Below are 15,430 nucleotides of genomic sequence, written 5' to 3' on the forward strand. Positions count from 1 at the left end.
CTAAATGTCTGACATTTTATATAGTAGTGGTTATATTTCTTTCTTTTTTTTTTTTTTTTGGTACGCGGGCCTCTCACTGCTGTGGCCTCTCCCGTTGTGGAGCACAGGCTCCGGACGCGCAGGCTCAGCGGCCATGGCTCACGGGCCCACCCGCTCCGCGGCATGTGGGATCTTCCCGGACTAGGGCACGAACCCGTGTACCCTGCATCGGCAGGCGGACTCTCAACCGCTGCGCCACCAGGGAAGCACTAGTTTTCTTGAAATTAATATAAAAGTAAATATTCATTTTGTTTACTAACAATGAATTTACTTGATTGTTTTGTTTGAAGAACAAAATACATTAATTGGGTTAACACTCTCAAATTAGAACACTTAAAACACTTTCCCTTTTTATCAGGATAACATTACTGATTTATAGTGGCAATCATTCCCTGCTTTTGATTCAAGAGATTACAGTAGACCAAGATCTAGGTAACAATCTGAAATGTAGTTGTAAAGATCTTTGAGGTGAATTTATGGACAAATTCACTTCTCTTTCATCTAGCTAGATGTGAAAATTAGAGACCTTGCTTTGTTTGTTTTTTTGTGGAAAATAAATATAGCCAATTCAGTATAATTTCACAATAAAAGCTAATTGCCTTGAGTAGATAAACTACATGAAAAAACTCCTTATTGCTTTCAGTTTAGTGTTTCATCAATAAATCAAAGGAAATAGGGACCTCCCTGGTGGTCCAGTGGTTAAGAATCCACCTTCCAATGCAGGGGACGTGGGTTCCATCTCTGGTTGGGGAACTATGATCCCACATGCCGCAGGACAACTAAGCCCGCACACCCCAACTGCTGAGCCCGCATACTCTGGAGCCTATGCGCCACAACTAGAGAGAAGCCCACGTGCTGCAACTAGAGAAGCCTGCACGCCACAGCGAAAGATCCCACGTGCTGCAACAAAGATTCCGTGGGCCACAACTAAGACCTGATATAGGCAAATAAATTAATTAAAATACAATAATAAATTTTAAAAACACTTTAAAAAATAAAATAAATAAATAAATAAATAAAAAATCAAAGGAAATAATCCAAAACTGAAGATCTTAGAGTATGGGCTGATAAAATTTCTTGACAGAGAAAAGAATTCTTAACAAGTGCTACATTTCAATTTTTAAAACTTATTTAAAAAAATTAAAACTTTTTATTTGGAAATAATTATAACAGTTGCAAGAATAACAATAGTACAAAGAATACCCATATGCCTTTATCCAAATTCACTTTTCTTACCATTATACCCCATTTGCTTCATCATTCAAGGAAGGTTAGATACACACATCATGGCCCTTTACTTCTAAACACTTCTCAGTATTTCCTAAGAATATGGATATTCTCTTATATAACCACACTATTCTTATCAGCTTCAGTAAATTTAACATTGAAAAAAATCTTTAATCATCTATTTTGTCAATTGGATTAACAACATCCTTTATCACATTTTGCACATCCAATATAGGAGAGTTAGGTATCGCTTAGTTGTCAACTTTCTTAGCCTCCTTTAATATAGAATCTTTCTCACAGTCTCTTCTTCTTATATGATATTGACATTTTTGAGGAAAACAAACTTCCTTTTTGTAACAGAACATTCTTAATTTATGATTTGCCTGATGTTCCTTTGTGATTAGATTCATTCTTGATTGAAATACAGTACTAAATTAGTTACACTGTGTCCTCAGAGTATCACGGACATCCATCTGCCCTTCATTAATGATATTACCTGGTTAAGCTATTGTCTGATTTCCTCAATTTATAATTACTAATTTTTCCCTTGCAATATGTTGGACAAACTCTAAAAGAATGCAAATATCCTCAGTCCTTATTGAATCTGCCCCCTAGATTTAGGATCTTAGGATGATTCTTGCCTGATCCAATCCTTGCCATGATGGCTGCATAATGATAATTTTCCAACACCTACAGTTACAACTTGGCACTTGGCATTCTACTATACACAAGTGCCCTCTCTTCTCCCTTCTCTGCTATCAGCATAGACTCAATTCATTTTCCCTCCAATGATTTATAACGTATTACTGTACTTCTTGAGCACTAAAATGATCTTAAATGTAGCTCGTGGGAGGTTCCTTCAAACTGGCTACTGTGACAAGTCTCCATCCTTTCGGGGGGTACTTCTTTCCTTATCTTCTAGTGTTATAAGATGTTGCAGGTTTATCTTGCACCTATCCTGCTCCAGTTCTAGAATAAGTCATTTTTCCAAGGACCCCAAGTTCCACTGACTGCGGAGTCGTAACAGAAACTACACCTGGGCATTATGTACACTCATAGCTATAAGGGTGCTTTTGCTTCTTATTTTTTTCAACAAACAGAGATAAGAAATATATGTAGGCATGTATGTATACACACACACATATAAATACATACTCATACAAATACATATATACATGGCTGCATATACATGCATGTAACACATACATATGGATTTTTTAAAGTCGTAAGTCCATAATAATACCTTGAACTACAATCTATTCACATAGGATTCTCTTTTCTTCCCCCATCTATAACTGTTTCCCTATTCCTTCAGTGAGAACACTGGTTCCCAAGAATATCAACACTAATACTCATTTTCTTAATCCTATAATACAAATATATCTACAATTGTTTCAGAATTGCTTTGTACACACTACTAAAAATCAAACCTTCTAAAAAGAGTTCAGTATTTGTTTGCAATTCTCCCATCTCTTATATATTGCCTAAAAGAGTATATACAGTCAAATACTGTTTTTGTAAAATGCTTAGATTAGTTCTTTCTTTTTCCCTTAAGTGTGATTATGATGTTTATGTAAAATACAACTGGGCTCATTTGCTTTCAGTTTGGGATTTTGCCCCCTTCCCATCCTTAATGATTTAATTATACTTTTTGCACACACAGATTAGTAACATAATTCCAAAAGTCAAAACTACATGCATAAAGCTATATTCAGAGGACTTTTCCTCCTTCTTGTATCCTTTTTGTTCCATTCCCTCCAACCCTTGTAAGTAACCAACTTCATTATTTTCTGGTTTATCCTTTCTTTGCTTCTTTTTGTAAAGATAAGCTTTCTATTTTACACAAAAGACAGCATACTATATAAGCTTTTTATTCACCTAACGTTACCTCTAGAAATCACTCCATATCAGTTCAGAGATCTTACCCATTTTTTTCTTATAGCTGTATATTTGGTACTCCATTACACATGTATGTACTATAGTGGATTTGAATCAATCTCCTATTCTTAGGCATTTAGGTAGTTTCCAATACTATACAGTTACAGACAATACTACAATCGGTAACTTTATGCATATGTATTTTCATACTGTTGGAGATGTGTCTTCAAAGATAAACTACTACAAATGGGAGTGCTGGGTGAAAGAGTAAGGACATATGTTGTGTTCTTAATATTACCTAACTCCTCTTCATGTGAGTTGGAAAGTACTATATTTTGATTCAAACTTATTTGATAATATACCAATACCCTGGAAATCCTGGTGTATCTATTTTCGATTTTAGGTGTTAGCTAGATGTAGTCTCATGATGCTGGAACTCTCCCTCTCACTCTGGCCCAACCTGAATATTTTCATATATTTTTAAATTCTGAAAATCTTTGGAGAAAGGAATTACAAGGAAACGTAGGTTACTTTAACTACTTACTGAGTGGTGTTGTGTCTGGAAGTGGAAAATTCTCAGTAAAGTTGACATTACACAAGTCTGTGCTACAACAGCAGAAACGGTATGTTCCATTCTGAATTGAGGGTGGAGTGGTAGTTACTACACATTCTTCGTAGTGACACTCCTGGGGATCTCCAATGTGAGACCAACATCCTACAAATTGATGTTAATGTAAACAAGTTAGGTTTATATATGTCATAATGTAAATAAGTTATAACTCTTGCAAACCAATAGGAAACCACATTTTTTTAATAACAGATAATGGCAAAGTATAAACAAGCATTTCATAGAAGGAAAAAGCCACTAATAAAATGTTTCACTTCACAGTTAATCTAAGAATTATTATTAAAACATCAATAAGATTACATTTTTGTCTATATCTATTGAATTCTTCTGGGTTTTAAAATAATTATATATAACAATAACAAGGATTCAGTAACACACAGTGCTGGAGGGAATGTAAATGTATATAACATTTCTAGAAAGTCACATGGCAATTTTTATGAAGAGCCTTTTCATGTTTTATAATCTAAAATTTTTACTTCCAGAAGTCTATTCCAGGAAAATTATGAGATACAATCAAAGAAATATGTTCAAAGATGTTCACTGAAGCATTAGGTATTACAATGAAAACCGGAAAACAATATAATGTCCAACAGCAGAGTAATGTGTAAGTAAACTGAGATACATGTATACAATGAAAAATTGTATAGATTTTGAAAGTGTTTTCAAAGTATATTTAAAGACATAGGAAAATATCCATGATATAATTTAAATGGGAAAAACTGTATATGAAATTATTTATATAGTATTACCATAATTTTGAAAAAAAATAGTACACATACATATAAACATAGAAGTACAAAGAAAACACACCTGAAGGGAATAAACCAATATAGTTCAAAAAAAAAACTTTTTAAAGTATGGAATTGTAGACATTTGTTTCTCTTATAGTTTTCTTTATTTTCTAAACTTCATAAAATGGCATTATATTATTAAAATTGTAATAAGATATTATTAAAATAAGCTAAAAACAATTACCCTTTGCAAATGTGGAGCTTGTGTGTGAATACAGACATGAATACACACTTTTAAACTTACTGTTCTCCTGCAGAGGGTTTTAAAATCTACTTCCATGCCCTTCTTAGATAAACTTCAATTGTATGAAACAGTTATTTTAGGTAAAAAAAGTATTACTTGCCTTGTTTTACCAGATTTATGTCCCCTTTTGATTTCTCCCAAAGGCCGTAGCAGGTGCTACCTTTTGAGCATAATATTGTTCCGTTTTCATGAGAGATTCGACTCTCACCTATCCCAAGGTCTTGTTGATATGGATCTTTAAATGCACAAAGACGTTCTTGATTCTGAGAAGCTAAAATAAAGAAAAAGAAGACAAATTCACTTTATGATAATCTTTGCAAAACATTATTATATAAAATCTTAGAGCCTTTTAGAAAGGCACTGTAAATTTCCCTACTAAATCCCTAACACGGCTTGAATAAATGCGCAATTTTGTATTTATTCAATAACTTCTTTCTTTTCATTAATTAATTTGTAACTTCCAAACAAGAAGCAAACTTAAAAACTCATTTCCCAAAAGGAATACCCTCTTACATAAATTATTCTCACCACTCTTTCTCCTATTAAATAATATTGGTGCCTGAATAAAGAAATATCATCAGAAAAATGTCCATGCTCTAAATTATTAAAAATTCAAAACAAATTAACAAACCTAGAGGGCTGAATAATTTTTGGAAATTCTACAGTACTCACTTCTACCATATTTTATACTCAGTTGTAAAATGTTAAACATAACATTAGGCATGTTAAACTAAGGATGAGGAGAGACTACAAATGGATAGTACATGGTTTCTATCTGGGGAGATAGAAATGTTCCAAAATTAGATTGTGGCAATGTTTGCACAGCTTTGTAAATGTACAAAAAAATAATTGTTCACTAAAAATGCGTGAATTTCATGCTACGTAAATTATACCTTAATAAACCTGTTTTTAAAAATTAAGGCTATTAGTGCTCAAAAAGAAAATGATTTTCCATCATTAAAAATATCAATATAATAGTCAGAAGAAATGCTCAACAATCCCTCATACCGAAGGTCAACCCAATGTATTTTCAATGCCAGTCAGTCTTTCTCCATATACATAATCTGATTTAACTAATCTCAGTAGAACATTTGCCACATAATTTATCAGCTAACAAACATTTACCAACACTGATGAGAATACCAAAGAAGTAAATGGTTATCAAAAGCAACAGCTGATCTTTGGTTTCTTAAAGCAGACTTTCCTACTGTGTTTGACTTGCCAGAATAACAATCTAATACACTTTGCCACTATATTCCTCATGGGCTTCTGATTTATTTCTTGATTTTGCTGTGTATCTTATTTAGTACAGCTTAATTCATTAGCACCTTAGCACTGGAAATGATTTATTAAAATAATGTTTCTGAAACTACAAAACTAAGGACAAAACCCTGGAGAAGAAATGAAAGCACCAACAACTGTATGCCCAAGTCTATTTAGAAACACAGACCTGCCATATTTACTACAACAGGAAGCACCTTCAAAGTATTGAGCTAAATAAATAGGGGATTCACAAACAGATAATATAGAGTTCTACCCGTCAAGCATCTTATAGTCTGCTTGGAGAGAGACAGTAATTACTCAAAAAAATAAACGTGACTTCCATATTTCCACAATTTAGAACTTCAGGCAGTCTTCTACAAGATATTTACTAATATCATATAAATGGCCAGAAAATGTAGTATAGTCTTTTTTTAAAAAAAGATTTTTTATTTACTTATTTATTTTGGCTGCGTCAGGTCTTAGTTGCGGCACGCAGGATCTTTCATTGCGGTGTGCAGGCTTCTCTCTAGTTGCAGTGCACTGGCTCCAGAGCACACAGGCTCCGTAGTTGCAGCCCGCAGGCTTAGTTGCCCCCCAGCATGTGAGATCTTAGTTCCCTGACCAGGGATCAAACCCAAGTCCTCTGCATTGAAAGGCAGATTCTTAACCACTGGACCACCAGGGAAGTCCCTAGCTTTTTATAAAAACTACTTCCAGGGCATTAGCCCGATTATAAGTATACCACATTTTTACCACATGTAGTCACATATTCAAAATCCTTTAATGACAAATATTTATATTATCTTGCACATTTAACAGTATTTCCTTAGATATACCCTAATTTGCAAACTTTACAAAATTATTATAAAGATTAAAATCAAATATATCTCTACATATAAAATACACAAAGCACAAAGATTGATACTTAAAAGACTCAAACTAAAAACAAAACTCTGTAATGTAGATCTAAAAAAGCATGCCTATTTATGAGACATAATTCCTTACCCCCATTTCTTGACTCAGGTTAAGTGCTCCTTACCTACTACCACTTGCTGAAATTATGTAACCCACTCTGTTTCCCTTTTTGTCTTGACTGTTAGAAAGATCAGAATGAATTTATGAACTCATTATCTCTAGTTTTCCACAACCAAGATATTCTATTTTTTCCCCTCCTCTTCTGTTGTTATGCATTTTGACTAGAATTTTGTATTGAGTACTGAGTTAATGAAAAGGGATCTAACCGTACCTGGAGCTAGATGGATCATAAATAAATAAGTGCCTCATTTAATTTAAAAATAAAAATATATCCTTGTGAAAGAATGAATACAAAGTGAAAATTTTTCCTCTGCCTGGATTTCTTTTACAACTGAAAAGTAGCTAAAGGGGGCTTCCTTGGTGGCGCAGTGGTTGAGAGTCCGCCTGCTGATGCAGGGGACACGGGTTCGTGCCCCGGTCCGGGAAGATCCCACATGCCGCGGAGCAGCTGAGCCCGTGAGCCATGGCCGCTAAGCCTGCGCGTCCAAAGCCTATGCTCCGCAACGGGAGAGGCCACAAACAGTCAGAGGACCGCGTACCGGGGGGAAAAAAAAAAAGTAGCTAAAGGAATGAACATGCATAAAATTTTTAGTTCCATTATTAAATAATTTGCTGACTGAAACCTAAAATTCTCCTTATATAAAAAGACAACAAACAAATCCAATCTCCTCTATGTCTCCCTCTCGCCTCATCCCAAGATCAAGGCAATAAAGGTACAACTGTAGGACACTGAATCATACCTTTAATATCCCTCATGTTTCACTAAATAACTTTTTCTTAAAATTACTTCAGCCTACTTCATAGGAATTATTTTACGACAGTGTCATTAGTATAGGAAAATTATACTTGGCTATTTTGAGAGTAACTCTTTCAAATTATGATTCAGCAAATTCCTATATAAAATAAGGGTGTTTGAGCAAGAATTCTAACTAAACCGCCCTTTGGTCAAAAGAAAGAAAAACTCCATTTCGTAAAACAGTGCTTGCATCTTTTTAAATACTATTTGTTGTAATGTCTCAGCAATATCTCTGTATAAAGTTTTGGATTCTTCATAAATAATGCAGGAAAAGTAGGCATGAAACAAAGAGTACTATGAGAAACAGTATAGCCTAGTATTATATTCTCACAAAAAGAGACCTGATCATTTACATGTGGTTTTCTGAATTTGTCAACAGCTAATGAACAAATCTTGATCAATCAAGTATGGTCAATTAGTTCTTTCAAGGGACATCCATAATCAAATACAGTGATTAGATAGGAGTCTTTTAAAAACTGCTCTCCTCATTTTATTTTTTTAAAATTTTTTCCAGCTTTATTGGGATATAATTGGCACATATTACTGTGTAAGTTTAGGGTGTACAACATGATTTGATACATGTATATATTGCAAACTGATTACCACAATAGGGTTAGTTAACAGCTCCAGCACCTCACATAATTACCATTTTGTGTATGTATGTGTATGGTGAAACTATTTAAATCTATTCTCCTAGGGACTTTCAAACATATCATGCAGTATTTGTTTTTTCTTGCCTCTTTCTAACAGAACACATTTGATCACAATTTTTTTTTTTTTTTTTTTTTTTGCGGTACGCGGGCCTCTCACTGTTGTGGCCTCTCCCATTGTGGAGCACAGGCTCTGGACGTGCAGGCTCAGCGGCCATGGCTCACGCGCCCAGCCACTCCGCAGCACGTGGGATATTCCCAGACCAGGGCACGAACCCGTGTCCCCTTCATCGGCAGGCAGACTCTCAACCACTACGCCACCAGGGAAGCCCCATATTTTTTTTATACAGCAGGTTCTTATTAGTCATCAATTTTATACACATCAGTGTACACATGTCAATCCCAATCTCCCAATTCATCACACCACCACCACGACCCCTCGTGGATTTCCCCCCCTCGTATCCATATGTTTGTTCTCTACATCTGTTGTCTCAATTTCTGCCCTGAAAACCAGTTCATCTGTACCATTTTTCTAGGTTCGACATATATGCGTTAATATACAATATTTGTTTTTCTCTTTCTGACTTCACTCAGTATGGCAGTTTTTAGATCCAGCCACGTCTCTACCAATGACCCAATTCTGTTCCATTTTATGGCAGAGTAACATTCCATTGTATATATGTACCACTTCTTCTTTATCCATTCGTCTGTCGATGGGCATTTAGGTTGCTTCCACAACCTGGCTATCGTAAATAGCGTTGCAATGAACATTGGGGTGCATGTGTCTTTTTGAATTGTGGTTTTCTCTGGGTATACACCCAGTAGTGGGATTGCTGGATCATATAGTAATTCTATTTTTAGTTTTTTAAGGAACCTCCATACTGTTCCCCATAGTGCCTGTATCAGTTTACATTCCCACAAACAGTGCAAGAGGGTTCCCTTTACTCCACACCCCCTCCAGCATTTGTTGTTTGTGGATTTTCTGATGAAGCCCATTCTAACTGGTGTGAGGTGATACCTCATTGTACTTTTGATTTGCATTTCTCTAATAATTAGTGCTGTTGAGCAGCTTTTCATGTGCTTCATGGCCATCTGTATGTCTTCGTTAGAGAAATGTCTATTTAGGTCTCCTGCCCACGTTTGGATTGGGTTGTTTGCTTTTTTAATATCGAGCTGCATGAGCTGTTTATATATTTTGGAGATTAATCCTTTGTCTGCTGATTCATTTGCAAATATTTTCTCCCATTCTGAGGGTTGTCTTTTCGTCTTCTTTATGGTTTCCTTTGCTGTGCAAAAGCTTTTAAGTTTCATTAGGTCCCATTTGTTTATCTTTGTTTTTATTTCCATTACTCTAGGAGGTGGATCAAAAAAATCTTGCTGTGATTTATGTCAAAGACTGTTCTTCCTTTGTTTTCCTCTAAGAGTTTTATACTGTCCAGTCTTACATTTAGGTCTCCAATCCATTTTGAGTTTGTTTTTGGGTATGGTGTTAGGGAGTGTTCTAATTTCATTCTTTTACATGTAGCTGTTCAGTTTTCCCAGCACCACTTATTGAAGAGACTGCCTTTTCTCCATTGTATATCCTTGCCTCCTTTGTCATAGATTAGTTGACCATAGGTGCGAGGGTTTACCTCTGGGCTTTGTACCTTGTTCCACTGATCTCTGTTTCTGTGCCAGTACCGTATTGTCTTGATTACTGTAGCTTTGTAGTATAGTCTGCAGTCAGGGAGTCTGATTCCTCCAGCTCTGCTTTTTCCCTCAAGGCGGCTTTGGCTATTCGGGGTCTTTTGTGTCTCCATACAAATTTTAAGATTTTTTGTTCTAGTTCTGTAAAAAATGCCATTGGTAATTTGATAGGGATTGCACTGAATCTGTAGATTGCTTTGGGTAGTAGAGTCATTTGCACAATATTGATTCTTCCAATCCAAGAACATGGTATATCTCTCCATCTGTTGGTATCATCTTTAATTTCTTTCATCAGTGTCTTATAGTTTTCTGCATACAGGTCTTTTGTCTCCCTAGGTAGGTTTATTCCTAGGTATTTTATTCTTTTTGTTGCAATGGTAAATGCGAGTGCTGCCTTAACTTCTCTTTCAGATATTTCATCATTAGTGTGTAGGAATGCAAGAGATTTCTGTGCATTAATTTTGTATCCTGCAACTTTATCAAATTCATTGATTAGCTCTAGTAGTTTTCTGGTGGCATCTTTAGGATTCTCTATGTATAGTATCATGTCATCTGCAAACAGTGAGTTTTACTTCTTCATTTCCAAATTGGATTCCTTTTATTTCTTTTTCTTCTCTGACTGCCGTGGCTAGGATTTCCAAAACTGTGTTGAATAATAGCAGTGAGAGTGGACATTCTTGTCTTGTTCCTGATCTTAGAGGAAATGCTTTCAGTTTTTCACCATTGAGTATGATGTTTGCTGTGGGTTTGTCCTATATGGCTTTTATTATGTTGAGGTAGGTTCACTCTATGCCCACTTTCTGGAGAGGTTTTATCATAAATGGGTGTTGAATTTTGTCGAAAGCTTTCTCTGCATCTGTTGAGATGATCATATGGTTTTTCTCCTTCTATTTGTTAATATGGTGTGTCACATTGATTGATTTGGGTATACTGAAGCATCCTTGCATTTCTGGAATAAACCCCACTTGATCATGGTGTATGATACTTTTAACGTGCTGTTGGATTCTGTTTGCTAGTATTTTGTTGAGGACTTTTGCATCTATATTCATCAGTGATATAGGTTTGTAATTTTCTTTTTTTGTAGTAGCTTTGTCTGGTTTTGGTATCAGGGTGATGGTGGCCTCACAGAATGAGTTTGGGAGTGTTCTTTCCTCTGCAATTTTTTGGAACAGTTTGAGAAGGATAGGTGTTAACACTTCTCTAAATGTTTGATAGAATTCACCTGTGAAGCCATCTGGTGCTGGACTTTTGTTTGTTGGAAGATTTTTAATGACAGTTTCAATTTCAGTGCTTTTGATTGGTCTGTTCATATTTTCTATTTCTTCCAGGTTCAGTTTTGGAAGGTTATACCTTTCTAAGAATTTGTCCATTTCTTCCAGGTTTCCATTTTACTGGCATAGAGTTGTTTGTAGTAGTCTCTTAGGATGCTTTGTATTTCTGTGGTGTCTGTTGTAACTTCTCCTTTTTCATTTCTAATTTTATTGATTTGAGTCCTCTCCCTCTTTTTCTTGATGAGTCTGGCTAATTATATATCAATTTTGTTTTTCTTCTCAAAGAACCAGCTTTTAGTTTTATTGATCTTTGTTACTGTTTTCTTTGTTTCTATTTCATTTATTTCTGCTCTGATCTTTATGATTTCTTTCCTTCTGCTAACTTTGGGTTTTGTTTGTTCTTCTTTCTCTAGTTCCTTCAGGTGTAAGGTTAGATTGTTTATCTGAGATTTTTCTTGTTTCTTGAGGTTGGCTTGTATAGCTATAAACTTCCCTCTTAGAAGTGCTTTTGCTGCATCCCATAGGTTTTGGATGGTCGTGTTTTCATTGTCATTTGTCTCTAGGTATTTTTTGATTTCCTCTGTGATTTCTTCAGTGATCTCCTGGTTATTTAGTATCGTATTGGTTAGCCTCCATGTGTTCGTGTTTTTTATGGTTTTCTCCCTGTAATTCAGTTTTGATCTCATAGCGTTGTGGTCAGAAAAGATGCTTCATATGATTTCAATTTTCTTAAATTTACTGAGGCTTGGTTTGTGACCCAAGATGTGATCTATCCTGGAGAACGTTCTGGGTGCACTTGAGAAGAAAGTGTAATCTGCTGGTTTTGGATGGAATGTCCTATAATTATCAATTAAATCGATCTGGTCTCTTGTGTTATTTAAAGCTTCTGTTTCCTTATTTATTTTCATTTTAGATGATCTATCCATTGGTGTAAGTGAGGTGTTAAAGTCCCCCAATATTATTGTGTTACTGTCGATTTCCTCTTTTATAGCTATTAGCAGTTGCCTTATGTATTGAGGTGCTCCTATGCTGGGTGCATATATATTTATAATTGTTATATCTTCTTCTTGGATTGATCCCTTAATTATTATGTAGTGTCCTTCCTTGTCTCTTGTAACATTCTTTACTTTAAAGTCTATTTTATCTGATATGAGTATTGCTACTCCAGCTTTCTTTTGATTTCCATTTGCATGGAATATCTGTTTTCATCCCCTCACTTTCAGTCTGAATACGTCCCTAGGTCTGAGGTGGGTCTCTCGGAGACAGCATATATATGGGTCTTGTTTTTGTATCCATTCAGCAAGCCTGTGTCTTTTGGTTGGAGCATTTAATCCATTCACGTTTAAGGAAATTATCCATAGGTACATTCCCATGACCATTTTCTTAATTGTTTTGGGTTTGTTTATGTAGGTCCTTTTCTTCTCTTGTGTTTCCCACTTAGAGAAGTTCCTTTAGCATTTGTTGTAGAGCTGGTTTGGTGGTGCTGAATTCTCTTAGCTTTTGCTTCTCTGTAAAGCTTCTGATTTCTCCATCAAATCTGAATGAGATCCTTGCCGTGTAGAGTAATCTTGGTTGTAGGTTCTTCCCTTTCATCACTTTAAGCATATCGTGCCACTCCCTTCTGGCCTGTAGAGTTTCTGCTGAGAAATCAGCTGCTAAACTTATGGGAGTTGCCTTGTATGTTATTTGTCATTTTCCCCTTGCTGCTTTCAATAATTTTTCTTTGCCTTTAATTTTTACCAATTTGATTACTATGTGTCTTGGCATGTTTCTCCTTGGGTTTATCCTGTATGGGACTTGCTGTGCTTCCTGCACTTGGGTGGCTATTTCCTCTCCCATGTTAGGGAAGTTTTCGACTATAATCTCTTCACACATTTTCTCTGGTCCTTTCTCTCTCTCTTCTCCTTCTGGGGCCCCTATAATGCGAATGTTGTTGTGGTTAATGTTGTCCCAGAGGTCTCTTAGGCTGTCTTCCTTTCTTTTCATTCTTGTTTCTTTATCCTTTTCTGCAGCAATAAATTCCACCATTCTGTCTTCCAGGTCACTTATCTGTTCTTCTGCCTCAGTTATTCTGCTATTGATTCTTTCTAGTGTAGTTTTCATTTCAGTTATTGTGTTGTTCACCTCTGTTTGTTTTTAATTCTTCTAGGTGTTCGTTAAACATTTTTTTTTTCGTTAAACATTTTTTGCATCTTCTCGACCTTTGCCTCCATTGTTTTTCTGAGGTCCTGGATCATCTTCACTATCATTATTCTGAATTCTTTTTCTGGAAGGTTGCCTATCTCCACTTCATTTAGTTGTTTTTCTGGGTTTTATCTTGTTCCTTCATGTGGTACATAGCCCTCTGCTTTTTCATCTTGTCTATCTTTCTGTGAATGTGGTTTTTGTTCCACTGGCTGCAGGATTGTAGTTCTCCTTGCTTCTGCTGTGTGTCCTCTCTCTCCTCTTTTTAAACAGGTGATATTTGGTTGTAATAAGCACTAAAGCAATTTTGATTAACATAACTACATTAAACTGCAAATAGTCCCATCCAAACTGCTGACAGAGGTATCTTCATAAAAGAGTTGATCATGCTTAAAATCTGTTAGCTCCCTGAAGTTCCTAGAATTAAATTCAAGCTCTTCAGTTGGCATTTAACGTCCTTCATAAGCCGACCCAACAGGACCATGATCACTTTGGTGGGCCTAGGAACTTTTGATTTCATGGGCCCTTTCCTCCAATAAAAAATATTAAAAATTATACTTTGGAGTTCCCTGGTGGCGCAGTGGTTAAGAATCCACCTACCAATGCAGGGGACATGGGTTCGAGCCCTGGTCCGGGAAGATCCCACATGCCGTGGAGCAACTCAGCCCATGTTCCACAACTACTGAGCCTGTGCTCTAGAGCCTGCGTGCCACAACTACTGAAGCCCGTGCGCCTAGAGCCCATGCTCCGCAACAAGAGAAGCCACTGCAATGAGAAGCCCATGCACTGCAACGAAGAGTAGCCCCCACTCACCACAACTAGAGAAAGCCCGGGTGCAGCAACAAAGACCCAACACGGCCAAAAATAAAATAAATAAAGAAATTAATTTTTAAAAAAAATTATACTCTACTATTGCATTGGGATAAAAACAATATTTTAACCCTAGGTATTAGAACATTTTCTTCAACATGAGAAGTTCCTTTTTTCCTTCTGCTTTTAAAACAAATTAAAACATTTTCTTGGACCTCCAGAAATACTGTGGGCCCGGTACCTAATGGGTAAGTCAGCCCCAGGACTCAAGCTACCTCTTGCCATTCATCCCACTCCTCCATTCCTCAGTTTCCACCACACTAATATGCCAAGATCTTTCCTGACCTTTATACATAATGTACCCAGTATCTAGGATGCCATTTTTCAGGCTCTTCAGTTTGCTCTGCAGTTAAATGATATGTTCTACACTCCCAAATCTCTTAACTCTGTTTTAGCATTGCATGGCATTATATTTTATCTGTTTACATGCATATCTCCGGCACCAAGTAGGAGGCTGACTTCACTTGTTCCTAGAGGAAAACTAGGTGTATATAACTCATTTTGTATACCACGAATACCCAACAGTGTTACAGGCAGACAGCTTTCATATCTACATATATTGTACTCAATATCATATTCCCATTCAAAGGTTACAAAATCTAGGCAATAATCATCTAGTCCTTTGACCACTCTACTATACACGAAGCTGTGAAAATAGTATCCGTATACATGCAGTATTATATTATTTTCATATATATATATACACATACATATCTCCAAGTTACTGAGAATAAACTAATCATTTTCTGTTTACATATGCTTTCTGGATCAGCATTTGCTAATCATGTGCAGCATTTAATTCCCAGGAACATATGTGGCATGTCTGGAATACTCAGCTGTCTTACATTTCCGACTCCGCAATATAACA

At 36.0% G+C, this 15,430-nt stretch overlaps 1 protein-coding gene across 2 annotated transcripts in view; it reads right to left on the bottom strand.

The window, feature by feature from the left end:
- The window catches only part of BMPR2 (bone morphogenetic protein receptor type 2), a 187,384-nt gene that overhangs the window by 92,929 nt on the left and 79,025 nt on the right, over positions 1–15,430 (bottom strand). For both annotated transcript variants that reach the window (XM_029224751.1, XM_029224752.1), the window contains exons 2-3: positions 4,908–5,078; positions 3,689–3,859 (exon numbers count right to left, since the gene is read on the bottom strand). In XM_029224751.1, coding sequence (XP_029080584.1) covers positions 3,689–3,859; positions 4,908–5,078 — 342 coding nt within the window. The remainder of the gene's footprint in view (positions 1–3,688; positions 3,860–4,907; positions 5,079–15,430) is intronic.

The sequence above is a fragment of the Monodon monoceros genome, unplaced genomic scaffold (assembly GCF_005190385.1).
Source record: "Monodon monoceros isolate NGI ecotype Baffin Bay Population unplaced genomic scaffold, NGI_Narwhal_1 Super_Scaffold_16, whole genome shotgun sequence".
NCBI lineage: Eukaryota > Metazoa > Chordata > Mammalia > Artiodactyla > Monodontidae > Monodon > Monodon monoceros.